The 27,829-nt window shown below is 43.4% G+C and overlaps 1 protein-coding gene across 1 annotated transcript in view; it reads right to left on the reverse strand.

Annotated features, from left to right (window-relative positions):
* unc5a (unc-5 netrin receptor A) overlaps positions 1–27,829 on the reverse strand; it is a 250,888-nt gene that overhangs the window by 91,783 nt on the left and 131,276 nt on the right. The window contains exons 7-8 of the mRNA XM_078231465.1: positions 27,742–27,780; positions 106–285 (exon numbers count right to left, since the gene is read on the reverse strand). Coding sequence (XP_078087591.1) covers positions 106–285; positions 27,742–27,780 — 219 coding nt within the window. The remainder of the gene's footprint in view (positions 1–105; positions 286–27,741; positions 27,781–27,829) is intronic.

Here is a 27,829-nt window from a genome sequence, read left to right on the forward strand (position 1 = left end):
TGTTCTCATGCCTTGCTTTGTCTGTCACATGCTTATATTTACCTTAACGCTAATTTTAACGCTTTTCCAAAAAAAACCTAAGCCCAAAAAATTGGAATGACTAACCTTGTTTAGGTGTTTTAATGTTCACAGGTTGGAATCCTGTTGTTAAAATTGAAGAGTCAGTTACATCAGAATCGAAGTCTTGCTGTTTTTTTCGATACACAAGTATTACTACAACTAGCAGTAATGTAAGGCATACAGCCACTGCCACAACACCAGTGTACAGTGCAACATCACCTGGCACTGCAGAAGATAAAAGATAAAATACAGTTAAACCATCAGTAAAATGCATATTACCTATCACAAAATAAGGAATGGTTCGCTATTGATTAGAACATTGTTCCACAATCAAAGTTAATGTGAATAAGTATTAAGTAAGATACTCACCACCTCAGGTTATCCCTGACTACCATGAATTGCATTCTTATATTTAAGGAAATGAAATGTAGGATATTAAATCCCTAAGCATATTTTATTTGTTAGAAAGTGGAATTTGTTAAACAAATGAAAATTGAAATCTCTAACCATACTTTGACTGTTGACAATTCAGTTGAAAAAAGTCACCGGCACGGTGGCACAGTGGTTAGCACTGCTGCCTCACAGCGCCAGGGACCCAGGTTCAATTTTGGCCTTGGGTCACTGTCTGTGTGGAGTTTGCACATTCTCCCTGTGCCTACGTGGTTTTCTCCCGGGTGCTCCAGTTTCATCCCACAGTTCAAAGACGTGTGGGTTAGGTTGATTGGCCATGCTAAATTGACCCTAGTGTTAGGGGGATTAGCCGGGTAAATATGTGGGGTTAGGGAATAGGGCCTGGGTGGGATTGTGGTTGGTGCAGGCTCGATGGGCTGAATGGCCTCCTCCTGCACTGTAGGAATTCTATGATTTTCAGATGCAAGAGTGTTACTGTTATTTTGATTCAAATTTGAACATTCAAATTTCAGTATTGTTGCATTGATATTCATGTAAATCGGTTGTATGATTTCTATTAACTGACATCAGAATTTGCTTTGACTATTCGAAGGAAACAGGTTTCGGAAGTGAACCATTCACTTCTCAAGTAGAGCCATGGCAACATACAAAAAAAGCAACATGCTGAATAATTATCGAATGTTGTCACACACCAGGGAGCATATTAATTAATACAGTTGTGAAAATGCATTTTGTTTAATCTAACAAAAAGGAAGAACTTTCATTTCATGAGGCACAGGATGTCACAGATCACTTCAACCTTGAGTTCAAATTTGCTGCCTAGGTTTGAAACTAGTGTGTCCTCTATAATAGACTGCCCAAATTTTTTATTAAAGTGAGATAAATGTAAATGAAAGTCAGAGTTTCATATCAGAAGCTGGTCCAAAACTTTAGATTTGTACAAAGGCAGTACATTGAAAACCTTCCAGCAGAATACATTGTTTAAAAATTGTGGCCTTTGTGCAAAGCAACCCCGCACAAGCATGAATGACCAATTAGTTTGTTTTTGCGCAATTAATTGCACCGTAAAGGCATGGAAAGGTTGAGATTGGGTGACATCAGTGGTCGGTCGTTCTATAGAAACTGTGCTTGACTAACAGCTCACTTTCCAAGCCCTGTTATCCACTTGTTTCACATTATGTGCAATGAATGCATCAGAGTTCACCATCAGTTTCAGAATGACCTAGCTGTACAAGGAGATTGAACTTTTCCTTTCTCATAGAAGTTCTTTAAAGTAGAGATAGCAGGGATGTCTGTGAAACTGCTCTCCTATATATATAATACATATATATTTATAAATACTCCATCCAGTGGGTTGACTGTCTTTAACAATTCACTGCAGTCACCGAAAGATGAATTTCCAGTGGGTGGTGATTCAATTGAGAATGGCTATTCTTCAGCGAATCTAGGCAGAAATGTAGTTTTCTGTCTGCATTCAATTTTTCTCGGCTTGCTTATTTTCTAAATTATTTATTGCCCTTGTGAATCTAGTCCAATGAGGAGAGGGTGACTTTTGAAGGGTGTGGCTGCTGCGATGTTGATAGCTTTTAGTCAGGTCCAAAAAAAAGCATTCTACTCATTCAGTAATTTTGGTCAAATACAAAGTGGGATTGAAAGTAAAGAATTGCCAAGTACAACCCAGCAACTGGAGGTAAATGACATATAGCCAGAAAGACATCACACGACGTGCCTGTTTAATAGTTGGTGCAGTTTACATTAGGCTGAATTAAATTTGTATGAGAAAAAATGAGGGAAAGAGTTTCACTGATTCGCATCCTAAAGTCCCTCCATTGCTGCTATTTGCACAGTGTGCCTGCAAAAAGCCGGAGGCATTGAACAAAAGAGGTAAATTGGCTGCCACAGGTCATATGAGGCCTCTGTTGAAGGTTGCCCGCAGGTAACCTTGCAAAGATGGCGAAATTCCACAATTAATTTCCTGCTGTTCTGAAGCTTCCAGAGGATATTGGCCGGAATTCTCTGGACATTCACGCCGGCGGGATTCTCTGGTCCCGCTGGCAGCCCACCCCTACCCGCGGGTTTCCCGCCAACGTGGGGTGATGTCAATGGGAATTCCCATCGACAACCGTGGGACTAGAGAATCCCGCCGCTGGCAAACAACACGCCACATCCCGCCGGCGGGAAACACGCAGCTGGGAGGCTGGAGAATCTCGTCTAATGTCTTTCAGTCATTGGCAGGCATGCAGTGAGGTATCATTGGTGATTTAAAGGCAAATATGATCGGTGTAACTCAAGAGTAATACCAATCTCTTGACTAATTCCATTTATTTTGTACCACATCAACTGTGCAATATTATATAATGGGTGCATGCAGACCAACCTACTCTATAGCATGCACCTAGTGGAACTTTAGGTCCCTGTGAAAATTGCAGTGGAAATGTCCTTTTATTTTTCATTGGCTAACTCTTCTGTTCCTTTAATCCCTAACAAAATATCAGTGACACAATGCCTTTTTTTTTGCGAGGGAAGGAGGTTGTTGGGCAAGGATAAATCAAAATTGCTCCTTGAAAAAATAATTTCATACATTCATAGCAAAAAAGAATCAGACATATTTAGAATCCATTCACTCTTAAGAGTTTCATTGATCATGCAGCTTTCCTTAGGCCGAGTCAAAATGGACTTAGTACTGAAAAACTGCAATCTTCGTGTTGAATCCAGAAAATTGCATTAAATATTCATTTAAACATTTCTGCATGTAATTTAGAGCTTTGCTAAAGTCATGAATGACATCTCCTATAACTGTTCCTGTGATGCATTTGCTCAACTCAACATCACCACAGTGTCTGATTATCAACTGCACTATTCTATTCACTCACCTCTATTTATAGCCAACTTACTGCCAATAACGGTTCATCTTCAAGTCCCCACACCATCATCTCGGAAGTTCAGCAAGGGTTGATTCTTGGGTGGGCCCTTCAGCTTATGTATTTGCTGCTTGATACTATTGCCCACATGCAGTGGATCAACTTCTGTCTGTAAGCCACTGTTTGCTACTTCTTTATCGCTTTTTTCAACTACCTAACCACCTCCAAGCCATCAGAGTATCTATCTGACTCCAATTCACAGATAGCTCACAGTTTACTTTGTCAGGATTTTGGAAGATCAAATCCAATTCCCCAGTCACTTTTTAAATACTCCAATCTCTTTCTCTGACTCCTTCCTCGGACACCTAAGCATGCTGGAGATGACAATTTGAAACTCCAGCATTCTGTTCAATTCAGACAAGAGCTTCAAATTGCCCAATTCTGGGATATGGGCATCGCTGGCAAGGCCAGCATTTATTGCCCATTCCTAATTGCCCTTTTGAGGGTAGTAGTGAGCCACTTTCTTGAACTGCTGCAGTCCATGTGGTGCAAATTCACCCACGGTGCTATTAGGGAGGGAGTTCCAGGAATTTGATCCAGTGACAGTGAAAGAAGGGCAAGATAGTTCCAAGTCAAGAAGGAGTGTAGCTTTGAGGGGAGCGAATGTGATGGTGTTCCCATGCATCTGCTACTCTTGTTCCTTCAGCTGGTAAAGCTAGCAGATTTGGAAGGTTCTGTTGAAGGAGCCTTGATGAATTGCTGCCACTCTGTGTCAGTGGTGAATGGAGTGCCAATCAAGCAAGCTGCTTTGTCCTGGATGGTTTAAGCTTCTTGAGTTTTGTTGGAGCTGCACTCATCCAAAGAAGTGGAGAGTACTCCATCACACTCCTGATTTCTGTTTTGTAGATGGCAAGCAGACTTTGAGCAGTCAGGAGGTGAGTTAATTTCTGCAGAATTCTCAGTTTTCTGACCTGCTGTTGTAGCCACAGTATTTATGTGGCTAATCCAGTTTAGTTTAAAGTTTATTTATTAGTGTCACAAGTTGGCTTATATTAACCCTGCAAAGAAATTACTGTGAAAATCCCCACACTCCAGCATCTGTTCAGGCACATGGGGGGAGAATTTAACATGGCCAATGCAGCTAACCAGCACATCTTTCAGACTTTGGGAAAAAACTGGAGCATCTGGAGGAAACTCACGCAGACATGGGGTGAACGTGCAGACTCTGCACAGACAGTGACCCAAGCAGGGAATCAAACCTGGGTCCCTGGCGCTGTGAGGTGGCAGTGCCAACCACTGTGCCGCCATGCTGCCCTTTTAGTTTGTGGTCAATGGTAACCCCCCAGGATGTTGATAGTGGAGGATCCAGCATTGGTAATGCCACTGAATGTCAGAAACAGATGGTAAGACTCTCTCTTGTTGGTGACATTACCTGGCACTTGTGTGCCTTAAATGTGGTTTGCCTTTTATCAGCCCAAGCCTGAATATTGTCCACGCGTTGCTGAATATGGACAAGGATATCTAAGGAGTGGCAAATGGTGCTGAACATTGTGCATTTACCAGCTACCATCCGTACTTCACATTCTTCTGTTGGTTAAAGGTTATTTGCTTCCACTTCATCAACATCTCCTAACTTTGCCCCTACCTCAGTTCCTCCATGTTTCAAATCTTTAGCCACACATTGTTCACCTTTTGACTTGATTACACCAATGCTCTCCTTGTTGACCTCCCATCTTCTACTCTCTTAAACTCCAATTTGTGCTAAAAGTAGTGGCCTGTATTCTAAGTTACACTAGTGCATCTGGTGATCATCGAGACATGGAGTTATGTTTGTAAACCAACGCGTCTCTGTGTAATGTGAAACATGATTACCTGGAGATATCATCAGAGACATTCTCTTCCATCCTGGACTGTAAACAAGCAACCCTATCTAATAAAGCTCCACAGACTGGGTAAGTAACCCACTGTGTGGCAATCTCTTCATTCTTTTATCTTTGCTGATAAAGTGAGCTGACCACTTTAGTATACAACACATGGACTTGCTTTTCTCTGATTTCAATTTAAATACAACACCAGGTCAAAAGGCAGCCAGGTATCCAGCTTTGCTAATGCCCACTTTAACATGGTATAGTTGAACAAGATTATTGGTAGGCTTAAACAACACCTTTACTGCATGGACAGACCACGCTGGAGTTTCCCTGCTGCAGCACCTTGCCTGATGAGGGCACGTCCACTGTCACTGCAGCTAAAAGGCTGAGAATAAGAAAGAAGAGGAGGAAAAGGAAGAGAAGGAGGAAGGCAGAGGTCAACCAATATACCGTTTGTTGACAGGGATGTCTACGATTAACTCAGTACTGTAACACCAAAAATTCCATTCTCCATTTGCCCCATACCTCCCTCTGTTACTGACTTCACAAGTGCCTGATTGGTCACAATGTAAAAATGATTGCCAACACAAAATAAACATTCTAAACCAACCTTATAAATTAAAGCATGCCATATTGCATAGAGAAGTCAACTAAATCCCTCTACATCATTCCATTAGTGCCTGGCTTCCATCTATTTTTGTTTGTCCTAATGCTCCTTAGCAGTGCTATCCCAGCATGGCTGGTGGATACCTGCTGTTTTTCCAGTGGGAAAGATTGCAGACATTTTCAGGATGACCTTTAGCAGCTCTAGCTCTTGATGGCTTGACTTCAGGCTGCATCACCTCAGCATGGAGGCCAGCAGTCTGGGCTGGTTGATGGACAATAGCAAGGACACTGGTGGAGTAGCAGTAGTGGAAAGATGAATGTTGCCATGCTGAGATAAGAGAGCCAGTTTGGACTTGTCAAGCAATTGAAGATGAGAACATTGGCCATTCAGTGCTGCATTGTGTTTGGGTCCACAATGTGCTAATGGAACTGACCACCATTTCCACACTGGAATGGATGGGCTGCAAGCTCTGCCCAATGCCCTGAAGCAGGTTGATGCCAGACATGTCAAAGACTCTTGAAATTGATTACAAGCTTTCTAGCAGGCCTACAAATCTATCAAACATTTCATTATACAGGCTATCAACCTCCTTCTATGAGCCACCTCAACAAAATCCTTGGTCCTCTTCAGCAGAACTTGTTTGTGGCTTCACCTTCCAGTAAGCTGGCATCTGTGCTACACCCATATCTTTCCCTGGCTGCAGGCCAATTGTGCATGGTGTTTCTCATTGTGCTATTAAGCTATCTTCAAAAGGGCTGCAGTTTCAATATGTGAGCTGGTAGCTATGAATGTGAATGCAAGTGTCTTCCAGTTCTTCTGCTACTGACTAGCCAGGCTGTAGTTCTTGAATATCTGGAAGAAGAAAGGTATAAGAGTAGGGTTATAGTGAGGAGAGGTAGGGAAAGTGAAAGCTACACACATAGATCATGATTAACTTGTAAACCAGATGAGATTGTGAGTGAGAGGAGGAGGATTAGGTATAAGGTTACCGTCATCTTTGATGCTTTCAAACCTGCCACAGTACATGGGCTCAGTAATAGCCGCTCCAATTATGGCAACCACCATCTCCACCAGGGTGAGTGCATGGAGCCCCATCCTTGTTCCCTATAAATGAGGTGCTGCTGCTTCTGGTTATGTGCCACCTTGTCCTGCAATAGAGGGGCATGAATGTTAGTAATTATGGTGTTAGCTGATCTGGCAATCATTGTTGAATGGTTGGTAGTGGAAGCTGTGAGATATGGGTGTAAGACTTGTAGCATGGCTAAGTCTGTGAGGGTGAAGGGGAAATGTTAGCTATGACTTGTGCTTGATTGAGTTTGTTTGTAGGTGAGTGATGGTGGTGTGGTGAGCAGTGTGTGACATTACTGATGATTTTGGTAGAATATTTGGACATATATTCACTGACAATCGATATGAGGTCACTGAATTTCTGGTGGCATTGCATCCTGATCCTCCGAGCTACACTGCTGAGATTGACCTGGTCTCACTGGCTCCACAACGTTTGTTTGGAGGGCCTCCCAGCCCCTGGTGGATGGGTATCTCTCCTCCACTAAGTCCTCCAGTGCAGTATTGGAAAATCCTGGAGCATAATGTCTCCCATTTTGCATAATTCTTCTGCTTTTCCCAGGTCAGAATCAGTTATAGAATGCTTTACATCATCTGACCCAGCCATAATGCACCTACCTTTTAATAATGCAGGTTGGCTTTAAGTAGTGCGGGCTAGGTTTAACTTGCAATCACCTCTCATAATTTTCACCCCTGCTCAGGCGTGCAGCCACTCAACAGCGATAGCATGCTGGGTGCACCCTATTATTATTTAAATAGGCAGGTATCAGGACCTATGTCTGCTGCCTGCTTCAGAAGCAATGGCCACAGGGTAATCCTGGAGTGTGATTTCCCCATCATCTTCCAGGCCCGGTCCAATTCTGTGATCCAAATATTCACTTCTCATTGACACATATTACTTACCCAACAACCTGTTGAGATATCATACATATGTATCAAAAAGACTGTATAAATATGTATAATTTACATGGAACAAAGGAAAAAGTTGTGGAATTTAATCACATTTAATGTAAATGCTATTTGACCAATTCATAATGCAAATTACTTGCCATGACAGTTGGGGAAGACTATAGTGTCATTGCCCATTCTGCACCAGATTTCTCTGCCACTCTTCAGCTCTAAGTTGTCAAACAAAACTCTCATGACAAACCGACACCTAGTCAGCCAAATATTCCAACTCCAACATATGTTGAAGGAGAGACTCAAGAATATGTTGAGCAATTTTCATAGCTCAGTGGCCACCTCTCTCGAAAGGTCACCATTGAGGGGAGATCCAACACCAGATCTGGCAATATGTGTTTGACAACAAATATCTCTGCAAGTCAATAAACGTCTGAGTGTATACAGCATTTTTCATTACCACACTTCTGCACTGCAGTGATGTGTGAACTGAGTATCAGTTATGAAGACTAATGAAGGCAGAGTGGGACTTTGACCCCTCATTGGAGAGGAATTCTCACCCTCTGGAGCTGCCAGCCAATCCAATTGGCTGGAAGCGCCATCTGTCCTGGCAGCACCAGGAAGCGGTCAGTGGCTGCCATCAGGACTGCAGAAGAAGACCCAAGGCAGGTCAGTCTGGGCTCTTGTGCCAGGAGGTTAGGCAGAGGGATGGGAGGAAGGGTTGGGTTTAAGAAAGGGAGGGGAGGAAAGGAAGGGAGGGGAGGAAAGGAAGGGAGGGGAGGGCGGGAGGGAGGAAAGGTAGGGAGGGGGGAAAGGTAGGGAGGGGAGGAAAGAAAAAGGAAGAGGGGGAGGAAAGGAAAAGGAAGGAAGGGGAGGAAAAGGAGAAGCAAAAGGAAAAAGAAAAGGAAAAGAAGCTATCCCTTGAGTGACAAAGGGCAGCTTTCAAAAAGTGACCGCTCCCTTACTTCCTGCCCTTTAAACATATCAATGGAACAAAAAACGAGCTTCCCACTCACACCCGGTTACCAATACAAACATTTTATGGTTTGAGCAGCATAATATCAGGGTCAATTGGTTTGATAACATGTCTAATGAATCCTTGATTATTCATTTATATATGCAAATCTCGGCACCACCCATCCCCAGTATTATGGGATTGAGTTCAAGGGTGGGCAGGAAGATGGTGGTGTGGGCACCCAATCTATTTTATATGCCCCCTTATGGGACACATAAACTTCAGCCCTGTGTTCAGATAGCTGAAAAACACCTCCCCACTAGGTATTGTTCTCTCAAATGGTCAATGTTCCAGGAGAGGGCAAAGAAAACATTCCAAAGACACTCCAAAGCTCCCCTTGCAGCATGGTGGCATTGACCTTCAAGACTGGAAGCAGACTGCTAACAATCGTTCTGAATAATGACAACTTGTCCATCAAGCTGCATCGTGCTTTTAGTGCCAACATCTCAACAGCAGATCAGGAAACACAAAGGAAGCAAGTCCTGCCCCACCAACTCATGGGATGCCCAGTCCCACGTGCCCAAAGGTATTCATGTCAAGAATCAGCCTGTTTAGTTCTGAAGACCCACTGGGGTGGGGGTTGGGGGTGGGGGGGTTGTGGAATGGGGTGGATAATACATTAATTTTCATACCTAAGGAAGGATGTGCTGGCCTAGGAGGGGGTCCAGGGGAGGTTCACAAGAATGATTCCATGAATGAAGGGTTTGTCATATGAGAAATGGTTGAGGAGTCTGGGTCTATACTCAATGGAGTTTAGAAGGATGAGGGGGAATTGAAACTTACAAAATACTGAGAGGCCTAGATAGAGTGGATGTGGAGAGCATGTTTCCACTAGTGGGAGAGACTAGAACTCGAGGGCACAACCTCAGAGTGAAGGGACGCTCATTTAAACTGAGATGAGGAGGAATTTCTTCAGCCAGAGGGTGGTGAATCTGTGGAATTCATTGCCACAGAGGGCTGTGAAGGCCAGGTCATAGGGTGTCTTTAAGACAGAGATAGATAGGTTCTTGATCAATAAGGGGATCAGTTATAGAATGTTTTACATCACCTGCTCCAGACATAATGCACCTACCTTTTAATAATGCAGGTTGGCTTTAAGCAATGCAGGCTCGGTTTAACTTGCAATGACCTCTCATGATTTTAAGTTAGATAAAGGGGAGAAGGCAGGAGAATGGGGGTGAGAATCATATCAGCCATGATTGAATCGGGGAGCAGCCTTGATTGGCCGAATGGCCTAATTCTGCTCCTGTATCTTATGGTCTTATACAGCAGGGAGGTCCATTAATGACATTCAAATGTATGGTAATAGGGTTCCCAGTTCCCAACCTTTTGGGGTGGGGACTGTCTCAATGGGAAAGCCTGCTGGCATAAATGCCATTTTGGGACTCCCATTGGATTCTCCGCCCCCTCCAGCTTTCCCACTTGCTGAATATGGGAGTGGAAAATCCCCCCACCCCCCTCCCTCCTTTGATACAAAAAGTAAGATATTTCTGGAATGGGGAGTTGGAATTTGGTTCTAACTGTGATACAACAGTACTCCGCCTCTTTGAAAGTAATTAGCTACTTTTTCTACAAGTGCTTTTATTCCCTGCAGTATAACACAAACACTAATGCATTGTTTAGAAAATAAACTCAAACACTTCTCTGTTGACCAGACAGAATTAAGCATGCATCTTTACAATGACACTTGGTTGAACACTAAAATTATGCGACTATTCAAGCGATGTTGCTAAAATAAATCTCCAAAACAATCTTGTCTTTAAGAGCAATGATGTGAAAGTTCCAAGGTTTAATCATTTTCTACACAGTCCCAGTGAAATAAGTTCAGAAAGCTACACTCATAAACCAGTTACATAAAAATATTCAATTTACACCTGCATTTTGAAAAACACAAGATGCAAGTGTTTGACGAGTAAACCTAAATTATATTGACAAATGAGAAAATTCATTATCATGTACATTCATTTTCTCATTACTACAATTGGCAACTGTTCAGTACTAGTGAACATTTCAGTTGGTGAAAGTGAAGTATGTTTAATTACATCTGGAAAGACAGATGCTAATAGACTTAGCTTGTAATGATTGACGACAACTGAAGGACATGCATGTCAAGTGCTTGCATGTTGAAAATACTCGAGTTTAGTAAATCAATAACTTACTGCATATTTTGCACATTTCTTGGTGATATGTACACTGCAAATTATTAATGTTCATTTAAGAACATAAGAAATAGGAGCAGGAGTAGGGTATAATCCTGATTAATTCTTTTCCACCATTCAATAAGGTCATGGCTGAACGATCACATCAACTATACGTCCCTGTCCAGTTTCCGCAATCCTTCATTCCTTTAATGCAGAAAGGACTGTCTTGAATATACTCATTGGCCGTGATGTGGAATAGAGAATTTCAAACATTCACATACACCCTGACTGAAGAAACATATCTTTATCTAACTCATACATGAAGTCCTCATTTCAATTTACCTCATTCAGTAACATTCAGCTTAAATGGTTCAAATCTTCCAATCGGCATTAGAATTCCAATTTCCACCCCTGAACCAACAAAAAAGACACCCATTCCCCTTCCTCCAATTTTTCTGGCTGGCCTGATGATGGGGATCCTTCCAAACTCATGCAGCCCAAGAAACCTCAGAAACACCCGTGAAGGGAATCTGTGAAAAAGGTCATGCCCCCTTTTTTTTGGCACTAGCTGCTGTATTCTGGTATGGAAATGTCCCAAAGATTTTTGGAAAGCTACAGAACAAAGGTAAGGGGAAAGGCTAAAGTCAGTGGGTGAGGCGGTAGGGTGGGTAAAGGGGCAAGGGGTAGGATGGATAAAGGGTCAAGGGGTTAGGTGAGTGGTTATGGGGGTAGGTAGGGTGTATGAGGTAGGTTGGTAAAGGGAAGGATGGGTAAAATAAGTGGGTAAGGGCGTGAGGGGGTAAGGGGTTAGGTGGGGAAAGTAAGTAGATAAGGAATAGTTTATATGATGAATAAGAGGGCAGGATGAGTAAGACGGTCGAGTGGATGAGAGGCTAAGGGGTTGAGTGGATCAGGTAAGTGGGTAAGGGGATAGGGTGGGTGAGGAAGCAGGGTGGTAATATCAGATGGGTGGAGGGAAGGCAGTGGGAGGAGTCAGAGCATTTGGGGAGTTAGGTGGTGAGAAGGTGTTATATATTTAAGTGGTTACAAATTGATTTAAGAGCCGATCACATGATTTGATGATGATGTCATTAGGGTGTTGCACAGGCTGCTATTTTTGTTTCAGTTTGTACTCTTTATAGGCCAGAGCTCTTAGAATAAACCTTGTTGTTGTTAGTCGGAATCTATGTGTGCAATCCACATCTTTTCTTTTTTGTTTAAAACCCACAACCCCTAACATAGGGGATTTTCACAGTAACTTCATTGCAGTGTTAATGTAAGCCTTCTTGTGACTAGTAAATAAATAAATAAACATAGTTAGGACATCACAGAAGGGGAGTCAGGTGGTGAAGTTGGGTCTGATCAGATTGTTTGGGAGTTGGAAGTTGTGAGACATTGGGGTAGTCGGGGGAGAAGGGGTGGGGGCAGGAGGAGTAGTTGTGTGGTGAGGTTGGTTCAAGCCAGGTTGGAGTGGAGTCAGGGGAAGTTGGATGGTGAGGTTGGATCAGGTTAGGTGAGACTGGGGCAGAGTTGAGAGTCAGGTGGGAGTCTGGGGGTCATGGGAAGGAATCTAGTGGTCAGGTTAATTAGTTGGGTTGGGGAGGGGAGTTGGGGGGAGGTCAAGGAGAAAATCGGGGGGGGGGAGGGGGGGGCGCTGGTGGGATGTGGTCACCGTGAATTGAGAGGGCGTCAGTCACATAGTTAGCCAGGAGTTCCTGACTTTTCAATCTTATTTTAATTTTGGATCCCCAGATGTGCCAGCTTGCTTTACATAGGATGAGGCAGAGAAGTTGATGGGAGTATTTGTTGCAGGTACTTTCCTTGGCCTGTCAAGAGCTTGTTTGGGTGAAAAATACAGGGGGCAGCTAATGCTTACCCTTAATTAGAGAATGATGAGGGTGAGAGTTCACAGTTGGAAAGTTTCAGTGCTAGTCCTGAGTGGTTCGAGTATTTCAGAAATGTTTCCTATTTGCGTAACAATAAAGCAACTGGCAAAGCGGCTAGTGCCGATCCAGATGCAGCTTATGAATTCCCAACTTGTTTGAGTAATATCTTTGAAGAAGGTGGCTACTCACGGACACAAGCCTTTAACTTTGATGAGATGGGTCTTCATTGGAAGTGTATAACCACAGAGAACAAACATTCCCAATGCGGAGAGGGCTATGCCAGTTTGTAAAACTGCCACTTGACTGTTCTGATTGGTGGGGATGCTGCAGGAGATTTCAGGTTTACTGGTATACCATTCTGCAATATCAAAGGTTTTGAGGGGTTATTCCAGGGAACGTCGGCACATAATTTGGTGTTCAAATAAGAAAACCTGGAAGAGGAAATCTTTCACGAATCCCTACTTGGGGGAAATATTGTATCAGAGAAAATATCATCTTCAAGATATTGCCCCTCTTGGGTAATAGCCCAGGTCATTCCGTCAACCACAATGATTAGTTCAAAAATGTGAAGGTGTTTTTCCTGCCTCCCCCCTCAACACAACTTCATTGCTATAGCCCATGGATCAGGGAGCAAGAACAGCATTCAAAACTTACTACCTGCATTGTATCTTCTCCCAGTTCATCAAGGCAACAGACGGTGAGAATGCTGCCTTCAGGGATCTGTGAATAAGTACCCCAAGATCCATCTGTTCCTCTGAGCTTCCTAGTGTCCTGCCATTCATTAAATATTCCCTTGTCTTGTTACTTCTTCCAAAATGCATCACCTCACACTTATCAGAATTAAATACTATCTGCCATTGCTCTGTCCATCTGACCATCTATATTTTCCTGTAACCTACAACCTTCTTCTTCACTATTAATCATATTACCAATCTTGGTGTCATCTGCAAACTTATTTATCATTCCCCCTCATTCTCATCTGTATCATTTATGTATATAACAAACAATAAGGGACCCAGCACTGAACAGTGTGGCCAGTGGATACTGGTCTCCAGTCACTCATACAGCCTTCTACCACCACATTTTGCATCCTATTACTAAGTCAGTTTCAGAGCCTTCTTGCCAAGTTTCCCTGAATTCCATGTGCTTCAACCTTCTCAATCAGTCTCCCTTGTGGGACCTTGTCAAAGGCTTTGCTAAAATCCACATAAGCTGCATCAAGTACACTTCCCTCATCCATACATCTGATCACTTTTTCAAAAAATTCTATCAAATTTGTTAGGTTTGACCACCCTCTGACGAAGCTATGCTGACTATCCTTAATCATCCATGCCTTTCCAAGTGGAGATAATTCTCTCCACAATTTTCTCCATAAGTTTGCCTACCATTGACGGGAGACGCACCGGTCTGTAATTCCCTGGTTTAACCCTTCTTGAAAAGTGGAACTACATTAGCCTTCCTCCAGTCTACTGGCACTTTCCCCATGGCCAGATAGGAATTAAAAAGTTGCACCGAGCCCCTACAATTTCCTGCCTTACCTCCCACAGCAGCCTGGGATGCAATTCAATGAGGGTTTCTCAATTTTTAAACCCGTCAACGCCTTCAATATCTCCTCAGTTCCTATGTCAAGGTCCTCACAGTACCTTTTCCTGAATTCTGTACCTACGTCCTCCTTCCCCTGAATGAAGACTGATGAGAAGTATTCATTTAACACCCTGTGTAGAGACATCTAGCCTCTGCTTACACCTTTGCAAGAAAACTTGCCAAAGCTGTGACTTAGGCTGACACCCATCCCACAAATAGCCCTGACTGTTGCAACACATAAAAACATTATCATTTCTGTTTAATTTTGTCTTTAAAGAGTGCTTTATCATTCAGCATTCCATAACTCAGTTTTTGCTTTAGGCTGCAGTCACGTTTTCCAACATACCTGCGCTAGGTCACTTCTTCAACCACTGAAATTAATTCTTCTCAAGTCGAGCATTTTTACCTCAATATTTTCTGTTGCTTTCCACAATTGCTCTCAACCCAATTATATTCTCATTATTGATAGCTGGATGATCTTTTACTGTGACCGTCTCCACTTGCCTGGCTTCATTTCTCAAAGTAAGAGTTTTAACAGCACCAGGTTAAAGTCCGACAGGTTTATTTGGTAGCAAATGCCATTAGCTTTCGGAGCGCTGCTCCTTTGTCAGATGGAGTGGAAATCTGCTCTCAAACAGGGCACAGAGACACAAAATCAAGTTACAGAATACTGATTAGAATGCGCATCTCTACAGCCAACCAGGTCTTAAAGATACAGACAATGTGAGTGGAGGGAGCATTAAGCACAGGTAAAAGAGATGTGTATTGTCTCCAGACAGGACAATCAGTGAGATTGTGCAAGTCCAGGAGGCAAGCTGTGGGGGTTACTGATAGTGTGACATAAAGCCAACATCCCGGTTTAGGCCGTCCTCATGTGTGCGGAACTTGGCTATCAGTTTCTGCTCAGCGACTCTGCGTTGTTGTGTGTCGTGAAGGCCGCCTTGGAGAACACTTACCCAAAGATCAGAGGCAGAATGCCAGTGACTGCTGAAGTGCTCCCCCACAGGAAGAGAACAGTCTTGCCTGGTGATTGTCGAGCGGTGTTCATTCATCCATTGTCGTAGTGTCTGCGTGGTTTCCCCAATGTACCATGCCTTGGGACATCCTTTACTGCAGCGTATCAGGTAGACAACGTTGCCGAGTTGCAAGAGTAGGTACCGTGTACCTAGTAGATGGTGTTCTCATGTGAGATGATGGCATCTGTGTCGATGATCCGGCATGTCTTGCAGAGGTTGCTGTGTTTACTGTGTTTACTCTTACTGTGTTTATCCGAGTCCAAGGCCGGCATCTCCACTTCATTTCTCGGAAAGCCAGATCCAATGTTGCTTCATTCCTCATTGGACTAGAGACTCATGAAGAAAATTCTCCAGTCCACGTATCAAAAGTTCCTCTCCTCTTGGAAACAATAGAGTAGCCTCCAATTGCTAAGTTTATATCTGTGATCCGTGTTAGACAAAGAGAAGAATTTCACACTGCAAATTTAAAGTCTGGTCATAGAGGAGAAAGGAACGTTCCAATCCACTACTCTATCCATTTGCTGCACACATTCACTCAATTATCATTAACTATAACTTCACGAAAACATCTGAGCATCTGATAAAAACTTGCAATTTATTTCTTCAGCACATTCTCAAATACTCCCTCAGCAACAGTAAATGCCTTGCAAATAATATTTAGGAAATTGATATGTTCATTTCATTTCAGAATAAATTAATCTGTGGTTGCTGAGAAGGTTGGCATTATAAATAAGATTTTGATACCCTATTACCTATAATATCTGTAAATATCATTTTCTTAGATTGAAATATTTAATTTATGATGAATTTTAGGTGCCATTAGAATGGACAAAAATACTGGATTAATAATATTCAAAAAAGAACAGAGACACCAAAGTATTTGAAACTACAGTAATTTCAAATTTATCTATATTTGTTAAATCTAATTATTAAACAAATCATTGATCCAATGTTATTTGGACAAGTAAATTGACCATGTTGCTTGTTTCACTGGTTTAGTGAAATCCAGTTATTCAAGAAGTCAAGGAGCCTAATTGACAAATATTTCATAGCTTCAATATGTCAAAGAACACTTTTGATTTTTATTTACTTCAACACTCTGCATTTCGAAGATTGTAAGCATACAGTCAAAGCCTGTAATCATTTTATAGCCTAGTTAAATCAAACAAATTTCTATCTGATTTCCAAATTTTACCAGTTGTTGATTTGTTCTTATTTAAACACAACGTCACATTTGCAAGTATGTTTATTGATTTTTACATCCAAGTTTTGATAAGTTATCTGTTGATTTAGATAATTAAAGTTTGTTAATCAAGTATTTCACCTTTTTTAAATAATGTTTCAAATTAGACATATCAAGCCCTTGTTTCCTCATTTTTAGCTTTCTTAGAGACTAATAAATTTCTTTGTCTTCCATTTTTAGAACAGAAGATGTGGCTGCATCATGTCCAGTTGTGCATTTATGTCAATATTCTGTATCACATCCAACTTGTGGAGCTCTCCATAACAAGGCCCTATGAGGAAACATCTAGCTTCTGCACACACCTTTGTAAGAAAATTTGGCAAATCTATGACATAGGATGGCATCCATCCCACAAATAGTTGATGTTGCTGCTCACAAAAACCATTATCATTTCTGTATATTTTCATTTTGTCTATAAAAAATGCTTTATTCTTCACCATGGAGTAAAGAGCTACAAGATTCACACGATGGCTGGTTTGGAGTTCGAGACGTACGATGCAATTTGTGGTGATTAATGAAAAGAATTTGAGGAAACATTGCTGCAAAAAGCTGGGCCAAAAGTAAACAGTGAGACAGATGTATAGAAACGAAACATAGGCGGGTTCTATATCAGGCAGCAACATCTGCAATGCTATTTTTATTGTTGGGATATAAATTAAAAATATACCCTATTATTCATGCTATAATTGCTGTTGAAGTGTTAACTGCTAATGCTAGTTTGTAATTTGTATTGCTGCTTGTAAAAATGAGGGCAGCAATTAAAATTTATTAAGCTTATATCAATTTATCCATACCTTAACAAAATTCTTCACTCTTCATATACTCTGCTTGCACCATATATCTGCCAAATATCATATTTTTGTCACACGTGTGTCAATTTTCCAATTACAATTTCCTGTGTTCACATTAATCATGTTTTCTGCCAATGTAAACTTGGCAGACAGAAATCTGGCAGTACAATCTGGCAACGCCGTAGCTTTTGCACAGACTGTCAAACTATTCAAGCAGCCCCTTTCTGAAAAGCATCAAATCCCCATTTACTATCGGGGAATTTCACAGCAACTTCATTGCAGTGTTAATGTAAGCCTTATTTGTGACTAATAAATAATCTTTATTTTAACTATCTTGCTCTCTCTATGGGTTAGCTTTCATTATATTTTTGGGTGGTTCCAAGATAACTTTTATATGCTTCTATTTTGTTTTGTTTATTTTCCTTTTAGCATCTGATAATCTCCTACCACATTGTTTTAAATAGTGTCTCTGCATGCTGCTGCTTAGATTGACCTATTGCTCCTCCCAAACTTTTGAAACTTCCATCCTCAGTCAATCAATGTGTGGGAAGCCTAAAAAGAGGGAAAAGAATGTGATTTCTTTTTGAAGGGGGTATTTTATAGAACACGTTGTTTCTGTTTTATAATTAAAAGTCAGTTGTCAATGTGGTTTCTTGATGGTCCTGCTTTACAATCTCTGCATCACAATTCAGTTTCATCAGTAGACAGTGGAATTAATCCAGACCGTACAAATAGGTGGTGGTTTTCAAAATTGCACCTGAGTGGCAAATTGAAATTGGAGGGTATTAGGTTTGAGGAGAGGTTGGATAAACACGGTTTGTTCTCATAGGAACGACAGAGGTTGAGGGGTGACCTGATAGAGGTTTACAAGATTATGAGTGGCATGGACACAGTGGACAGTCAGATGCTGTTTTCTAGGGTAGAAAAGTCAAGTACTAGGGGACATAGGTTTAAGGTGCGTGGGGAAATGTTTAGAGGAGATGTGCGGGGCAAGTTTTTTTACACAGAGGGTGGTGAATGTCTGGAACGCGCTGCCTGGGGAGGTGGTGGGAGCAGGTACGACTCCGGCATTTAAGGGGCAACTAAACAAATACATGAATAGGATGGGGATGGAAGGATATGGACTCCGTAAGTGCATATGGTTTTAGTTTAGGCAGGCATCATGATCGGTGCAGGCTTGGAGGTTCGAAGGGCCTGTTCCTGTGCTGTACTTTTCTTTGTTCTTTGTACATGCCACTTGCAAATCAATGGAATAAAAATTGGACAGGTTCTAGAATGGATGGGCAATCTGCTCTCAGTTACGCCTCAGAGAGTGGTTAAAATTTACCTTTGTGCATGTGTTCAACTGATACCTTATCTTTGTTCGCGGTTCTTGATAGATGTATTTGGGAATTTAAAATGAAAATCCAAAAAAGACAAATAAAAAATAAAACATATATGACTTTAAAATAGGGATTGTATTATTTTTACCCAGACAGATCATTGTGTAACATATTAAAAATCAATAATTCGTGCACATGAACTGCCAATCTTTTTGTCCTAATAAATTCTTACGTCCATATTTATAATGGAACTTGACAGTGTGAATTTGTTACATGGCAATTATGGGCCGTATTTTACAGGTGGCAGGGTTTCCAGCCACACTGCCCAAAAAGTCAATGGAAATTCATTTCCATCCAGTGGGCAGTGTTATTTGGCCAAAGGCAAAGTTTTCACCACTCCATCCGGGAGGATGTTCCACCTCAAAGAGCTTCCACAAGGCAACAAGCAGCCCCCAGTTTCTAAGACCTGGAGCCAGGATGCAGAAAAGTGTGAGGGTCTCGCAGCAGTGATGGGAGGAGAAGCCCAAGGTGGTGGAGTGGATGTGTGGAGGGTGGTGAGTGGTCTTGATGAAAAGGCCCGGGGGATGAGAGATCTTGAGGATGAAGCCCAATGTGGAAAGGGTGCCGGTAAGGCAAGCATTTTCCCTCCTACTTCACGCCTGAGGCGCGAGCAGGGTGGGCTGTTTGACTTCCTCCTTCACACCTGTGCAAATACAAAAGGTTTCAAGAAAGAAAGCAGAGACTTGGGGTAAAGGATTCTTCAGAATGGCAAAGGTGAAGTTACACAAGGATCAGTGCTGGGGGGCCACAATTACTTACAATTCAAATTAACAATTGATACTTTAGAATCGACATTTGGAATCTAAATTTGCAGATAGCAGCAAATTGGGCACGCAGTCAATATTTTTGATTTGGTTTGATGTACTATTGTCACATGTATTGGATATAGTGAAAAGTATTGTTTCTTGCGTGCTATACAGACAAAGCATACCATTCATAGTGTAAATAGGGGAGAAGGAAAGGAGAGGGTGCAGAATGTCGGGGGCGATTCTCCCATCCCACTGTGCTGCTTTTGTAGCGCAGTGAGCCAGGAGGCTTGAGCGGAGGCCATTTCGCAGGTTCCCCGCTGGGCACCATGGCCTCCACGTGTCTCCTGCAGCCGGATTTGCAGCACCATCAGCTCCACGCCGATTTATATAACTGCACATCACCATCTCTTTTAAATATCATTAGCGGACCTGGGATTGAAATCTCTGGGCCCGCTAGCCTTTCCTCCACCATCAGGAGTGGTTAACTCCAGCGGGGTTTCGTATAGCTTCCCACTTGCAGGGAGCTGGCGGCTCAACCCCCTGGAGTGAAGGGGGCCAATTGAGGCCTCCACAAAGGGTCAGGCACCAGGGGGTGCCCTCTGGGCATTGTCACCTTGGTAGTGTCAGCCTGGGGCCCCAGCACTGCCCAAGGGGCAAAGTGCCAAAGCCCAGGGGCACCTTGGCACTGCCCACCTGGCATCGGGCAATGCCAAGGGGGTGCGGCCTAATGGGGCAGGGCCTGATGGGGGCTGGACCTCTGGGGACGATCGGTGGGGGGGGTCCCGCTGCCACCCTGCATTTGGGCTGTGTGACAGAGGATGAGAGGCCAGCGATCATTGCTGGCCATCAGGGTGGAAGGGGGGGTCAGCCTGCTGAGGAGAGGCCAGGACTGCGGGGGGGGGGGGGGGGGGGGGTGGGCGAGGCTGGCATGGGCAAGTTTTGGGGGGCCAGCGATCAGGCTGTGGTAGGGGGGGGGGCGGGAGAGGTGGTCGCACGACTAGCAATATGGGGGTTGTAGAGCTGGACAGTAATCAGGAGGCTGGCTATGCGGAGCCAGTAAGGATGCGCCGGTCTGAGCTCTGACAGATCGGTGCATGCGCAGTGGCCCACTCAGCACTATGCAGTTGTCCTCTCCAGCGGAAATGGGCCCTGCCCACTGATTTTTGGACTGATTTGTGCTAGTGCACTCTGCATTTCACAGAGTGTGGGAGATTCATTTTGAAACTCCCGCTGAAAAAAACAGCGTTATTTTCTCCAGTTTTCACGCAAATTCGACAGTTATAATTTTTTTGGGAGATTCGCTCCCCCTGTAGTGTTACAGTCATAGCTAGGTTGTAGAAAAAGATCAACTTAATAAAGGTAGGTAATTGGGAGGACTGGAAAAATGACAAGATATTAACTTGCAGAATGGGCAAATAATTGGCAAATTAATTTTAACATATGTAGCTAAATGGGGTAGAGGAGCAAAGGGATTTGGAAAAAGTAACTAAAGGTAGCAACACAGCTTATATATTTTGCATACATATATAATAAAACAGGAGGGTTTATTTTTAGAAGGTTGAATTGAAAAACAAGAAGTATAACTAAACTTGTATCAAGCCTTGATTAGACCATAGCTGAAGTATTGTGTGCAATTCTGTTCTTCATAATATAAAAGAGACTTAGAGGCGCTGGAGAGGGTGCAAAAAAAAATACTGGGATAATACCAGATATCAAGGGTTTATCTATCAGGATGAACAGATTGGGCCTCCTTACTCTTGCGACCTAACAGAGATCTTTAAAATTATCAAAAGCTTTGATATGATATGCGGGGAACATCAAAACTAGAGGCCATCAATAAAAGACAGTCACTTAAAAAATCAAATAGGGTATTCAGAGGGAACTTCTTTATGGCTTGAGTGGTCTGAAAATGGAACCCATTACCATTGGGAATGGTTAAAGCAAATAATCTGGATGCATTTCGGGGAGGCTAGAAGGAGGCACGAGCAAGGTTAGCTGCTGAACCTCCTCCTTCACATCTGCCCCCCCCTCCCACTATCTCTCTGGCTGAAGAGGTTGCTTGGCTTTCAACTAACAATTATCACATCATTTAATGGTTAATTGTGCTGTTGCAGGGAGAAGGGCATAGAAGGTTACAATGATAGAGTGAGATAAGGAAAGGTGGGAGGAGGCTCGAGTGGTACATGAATTCTGGCATAGGCAATGGGCTAAATGGTGCAGTTTTGTGCTGCATGTTCTAGGCAATCCTATGTTAAAAATAATGGAGAAACTAAGGGCCAGATGCCATTTGTGAGAGGCAAGTGGCACATTGACAAACAAATTCTGGAGAGTTCACAACTCACTTCTTCCCCTGAATTTGTTGACCAATTTGTATTAATTGCAACAGCGTGTCTCATTAGCATGCATTATTTTCCCAGGAAGATTCGATCCAATGAGTTTTCCCTTATTTGCTGTTGAAGAGTTTGGCTTTGCATTTGTATTTTCAGATAGTGCTCTAGAAATCTCACTCTAGGAGAAAGAGGAAGGGGTAAACAACTGCTGCTGAGGAAAGAGAAAATGAAAGATGCATCCTAAGAGAAATCCTTTCTTTCCCAACAGAGTTAATAGTCTCAGGAGACCATACTTGTGGTTCTCCCGAGCAGCAATGTATAAGCAAGTTTACACAGAAATTCCGATATGAAAAGATCGATCAGTCCAACTAGTTTGTGTTAGTTTTTATCCTCCACACCAGCAGTAGTCATAATCCCATGTACCTGCCCTGTTCTCATATCTGTTTATCTTTCATTTCTTCAACAGCTTATTTCAACCATTCTTAACTGTGAGCCTGGTCTCTGCTTCAATCACCAGCTCCTGAAATGTGTTCTTCAGCTTCACAATCCTCTGTGTGTAAAAAAAAATAACTTTCTCCTAAATCTCTTACATCTATTCTTATGTCTTTATAGCCTCATTCCAGACTCCTCAATCACTCGAAACAATTTTTCATCCATCCTGTCACAATCCTTTGTAAATTTTAGCACCTCTGCCAAGTCATCCCATAATCTCATTTATTTTAATGACAACTGTCTCAATTTTTCAAGTCCTTTTCCTCACTGTATTCTTTTGTACCCCTGTCACCATCCTAATGAATCTGTTCTGAACGTTCTTTACTGATTCAACATCCTTCCTTATTGTGTTGGGCCCAAAACACCACATCATATTCCAACTGTGGTGTTATTAAGGTTTCACAAGGATTCACCATTACGTCTCTATGCTTATATTTCTTGCTATAAAACCCATTAATTGCTCTTATGGTCTTATACACTTGAGGGTGCCGTTTTTAATAACTTGAGCACCTGAACCTTCTTTCTGACACTGAATTGCAACTGCCATGTCGTGTGCACATTCCACATCTTATCAATACCCGCTTTCAGCTTTGGACACTATTCCATCCAACCTTATATCTAAATTATTGATGTACAGTGACTGAAGCAGTCTCAGAACTGAACTTTGCGGGACACTGTTGCCAAATCCCTCCACTCGAAGACAAAGCGCTTAACTTCTATTATCTGTTTTCTCCTTTCACCCACGATGTGGAGTTGCCGGCATTGGACTGGGGTAGGCACAGTAAGTAGTCTTACAACACCAGGTTAAAGTCCAACAGGTTTATTTGGTAGCACGAGCTTTCGGCACGCTGTCACTCACCTGATGAAGGGGCAGGGCTCCGAAAGCTCGTGCTACCAAATAAACCTGTTGGACTTTAACCTGGTGTTGTGAGACTACTCACTGCTCCTTTCACCCAGTTATTAATCTAATGGCTACCCCTCTCTCCAATTCAGTATCACAGACCCTTTCTGATAGTCTCATGCCTGGAATGTTGTCAAGCATACCACATCCACTGCACATACCGCGTCCATTGTATCTGTCACCTCTTCTATAAGACTTGTCAGACACAATTTTATGAGATTCACTCAGACTGTTGGGAATTATTAGATATTTAAGAACTTCATCTTTAGTTAAAGAAGCTTTTCTTTTTTTTTCATAGGCTGTGGGTGTCACTGGCAATTGCTCTTGAACTGAATGGCTTGCTGGGCCTTTTCAGAGGGCAGTTTCAAGTCAACCACATTGCTGTGGTAAGGAGGGATAGCAGATTTCCCTCCCCACGGGTATAATCGATGATGGATCAGCATTACTGATGGCTAGCTTTCAATTCCAGATTTTATTAATTAAAGTTAAACTCAAGGTCCAGTGCATGATTTGAACCCACGTCCTGGGCTTTTGAATTACTAGTCAGTGACATTACCACTATGCCACCATCCCCCCTTAATATTTTCCTTACTGCAGATGATAAATTGACTTGCAATTGGCAGAGGTAACTGTCTCCCGTTTCTGCAGATGACTGTATATTGACCACTCTCCAGTCTTTCAGTGAACAACTATGCTCAGTAGAAAACTGCAATATAAGGGGGAATTTTAATTCACAACCGACCTGCTGGAAATGGTGCGAATGGAGCACTTTGTTCTGTATTCCTGACGTGTTCTGGCTCTACCGCCAACTCAGCCAGTCTGAATTCAGGTACAGGAAAGTGCCCTTGCCAGAGCAGTCAGAGCTTAACATGAAGGGTATGTGGTAAACCACTGTTAGCTTATTACCTGTATATGTGACATGCCTGGACACATCCCTGCCGGCCCTACCCGAGACTCCTCCCCCCCCGGTCTAGGTATAAAGGCGACTGCTCCCCACCCCCCTGCCTCATTCTGGACCAGTTCATCGGCATGGGTGTGTTCCAAGTCTTTTGCTAATAAAAGCCTATTTGTTCTTGCATACAAACTATTCTTTGCTCGATTGATGGTACATCAAGGTAAAGACCTTGGGTAAAACCCTAATTAAATAATCAGAAATGAGCACTATTTTAGTCAAGATTACAACTAATAAAATGCAGATCTTAAACCATGAGACATCACCCAGGCTGGAGGAAGCACATGTAAATAATTTTTGTCTTTTCAAAGTGTCCTTGTTGCCACAAAGAGCAGTTATAATTCCTTTGCTCTACAAACATATTTTGGTCACAGATTTTCAGCTGACTCCACTCACCTCATCTCAGACCAATCTTTGCCACCACCTGGACTATCTCCAAAGTTCCCCAGAACAGGCCTAACCCCTGTAGGATTTTGACTCCTGCATTTCCCTTAATGATGCGCCAACCATCAGTTCATAATGGCCTTCATCATGAAACAATGCCCGCCACATTGAAGATGGCGTGGAGATTATAAGTATCCTGTAGTTACCTGCAGCCAGAGTTGACAGCAGTTTATCGTAGAACGTGTCCATTTATAATCCCTACTTCCATGCATGAATATCTTTGGTCAACATCCATCCCAGTCCTTCTATCCTCCAATCAACAAGATCTGCCCAAAGAACAAAACTGTTCCAGTTGTCACCTTAATTGCAACTGTCATTACAGGAATATTTTTTGTATATAAGACCATTAGATGGAATTTTAATTTTAAAGGCTTAAATAAAGACTACCATACTATTTTCCACCCACATGTGAGTCCCTATTACTTGTCCGAAATACATTATCACCTACTGGAATGCTTCAACAAAGTGTTTCCCACAGTGGCACGATAAGAAGTAGCATAATTTTTCAATAGCATTATGTGATTGCTGTTGGACTGCAGCTCAATGTTCCTCCTGACCTGTCAAAAACCATACTCTAGATTATTGAACCTAATGAAGTTCTCAGTCGTTTGACTTCCCAGCCTTCAAGATGGAAGAAATAGTTGAACTTAAGTCTCCAGCCTGAACATCCTTGAGAGAGAAACTGTTACTGGTGTCGCCGACACCTACAGAGGATAATGAGCTGCAATAGATCTCAATCCATGATGTATAGTGTGCTGATGCATGTATGAGAGCTTCACACCAGAAATGTGGGAGATGCCATCATGTTCTTTGTTATATGTTAGAGGCTTTCTGACACACAATTCAATACCTTCCAAGAAGAAACCAGATATCAGAAACCCTTCTTTCCTTAAGCACAGCTCAGAAATGAATTGGCATTACAGTTAGCCCCTCTCCAGTGTTTTCTTTCCCACCTGCACTTCTTCCTTCTTAGTCACTCAGTGCACTCCTCCCCAAACACTAAACCTACATCACTCAGGATCACGATTTCTGTTCCGGTTCTGGACAGTAAAGGACTGGAAATTCTGTGATGCGTAACTCTCTACCTGACTCTCCAAAGCCTGGCCACCATCTACAAGGCACAAGTCAGGAGAGTGATGGAATACTCTCTACTAGTTGGATGAGTGCAGTCACCCCAAGAAGTTCAACACCATCTTGGATAGAGTGGGCCTTTTGATTGGAACCCAATTAATCAGTTTAAGCATTCATTCACTCCATTATGCACAGTAGCAGCAGTGTGTATGCACCATCTACAGGATGTGCCAGAAACCTGCCAAGATTCCTCCAGCAGCACCTTCCAAACCAGTGACCTCTACAACCTAGGAGAACAAGGGCAGCAAGTGCATGCAATATAATAATCTCTAAGTTCCCCTTCAAGTCGCGCACCATCTTGCCGTGGAAATATATCACCATTCCTTCATTGTCACTGGGTAAAAATTCTGGTTGGCGAGGAGAAAAGAGCCTTGCCCACACCATGGAGTTGGCAAGTGTAGTTTTATACATGTAGCTAGAAAAACCTTGTACACATTTTATTTGGATCTATTTCACAGCAAAAGGTTTCTTCGACATGACAAGGAGTATTTGGGGTTCCTGAGGCACTTGGGAGGTCAGTCGGGGTTCCGCAGTTGTCAAGGTTTGGGAAACCCTGGAGTAGAGAATGTGTGTTATGGGCTATGTCCGATGGTCGAAGAAATTGTGGCCGCGATTCTAGCATTGCGACCCGCACCTTTTCTGGCGGGTTGCGGTGGGAGATGCGCGTCGCCAGCCTTGAACTGGGATTTGCGCAGGCACCGGGAACGCAAGCGCATCTCCCAGAGCCGGCGAACAGTCGCCGGTCAGACCATGCTGGAAATCGGCAGGAAGGTAGGTAAGTAATTTAAATCTTTTAAAAATGTATTTTGAATATGTTTATCAGTTAATTATCGGGAACCTTTAGGTCCCGATTAAATCTCCCACCCCACAGGAGTACTTCATTCCGGCAGGGTATAAACTAGCTCCCCATGTTCAGGGAACTAGCGGGAGACCCCGCCAGAATGAAGGGGGGGTAATTGTGGCCCCCCCAGGAGGTTGGGTGGCAGGGGTGGATGCCCCTTGGGCATGGGCATCCTGGCAGTGCCAGCCTGTGCGTCCTGGCACTGCCCAACAGACAAAGTGCCCATTCCCAGGGGGCACATTGGCACTGCCCATCAGGCATTAGGCAGTGCCAAGGTGATGGGGCCTATTGTGGGTGGGGCCTACGGGTGATCAGTGGGGGTGGGGGTCCCACTGCCACTCTGCAGATAGGATTGGTCAGGGATGGAGGGAGGGCAGCGATTGGGGAGGGCAGCGATTGGGGCGGGCTGGGGGTGGTGGCTGGTCTGCCGGGGGGGTGGGGCCTGCCTCCGGGGTGGTCTAACTCCGGGGGGGAGGGGCGGGAGGAGAGAGAGTCTGCCGGGGGGGCTGGGGGATCGCCACTGCTGGAGGCGGAGGGGGGGGGGTTAGGCTGGACATCGGGGTGCTCTGGGACGGGGGCGGGGAGGGTCAGGGCTGACCCCGGAATTGCTGTGGGGCCTGCGATCGGGCTGTGGGGGGCTGGAGGGGCAGCACTGCAAGGGTCCTGGGCTGGCCAGCGATTGAGCTGGCCAGCAAACGGGGAGTCTGATAGATCGGGGCAACTGCGCATGCGCAGAGTTCCAGAACTGTCAAACTCCGGCCCCCCTGGGTTTTTTATGATATTCATGACTGGGAGCTCTGCAGTGCACAAGTGTGGAGATTCGCGTGAGAAGCTGAACTGACAAAACAGTTAGGATTTAGAACAGTTTTCCCGCCAACTCAGCACTTTTGGGAGAATCGCGCCATGTTCCACTATCACCAAGGGAGGTCTGGACACCATAGAAAGCTTTCTTCTCATGGCAGAGCTGTGTATCAAACTCACAGTGGAGGAGATTAGCAAAGTTATTGACTCAATTACCATGAACAAAGTTTCAGATGCTGATGCTCCACTGCCTGAACTCTTCACGCACACAAAACCAGTGACTTGCGGCATCCACATGAACCTCTCTGTCTCTACCCGAGAAAGGGAGCATTAACCCAGGATATGCAAGATGCAAAGA

Source organism: Mustelus asterias, chromosome 16 (genome assembly GCF_964213995.1).
Source record: "Mustelus asterias chromosome 16, sMusAst1.hap1.1, whole genome shotgun sequence".
Lineage (NCBI taxonomy): Eukaryota > Metazoa > Chordata > Chondrichthyes > Carcharhiniformes > Triakidae > Mustelus > Mustelus asterias.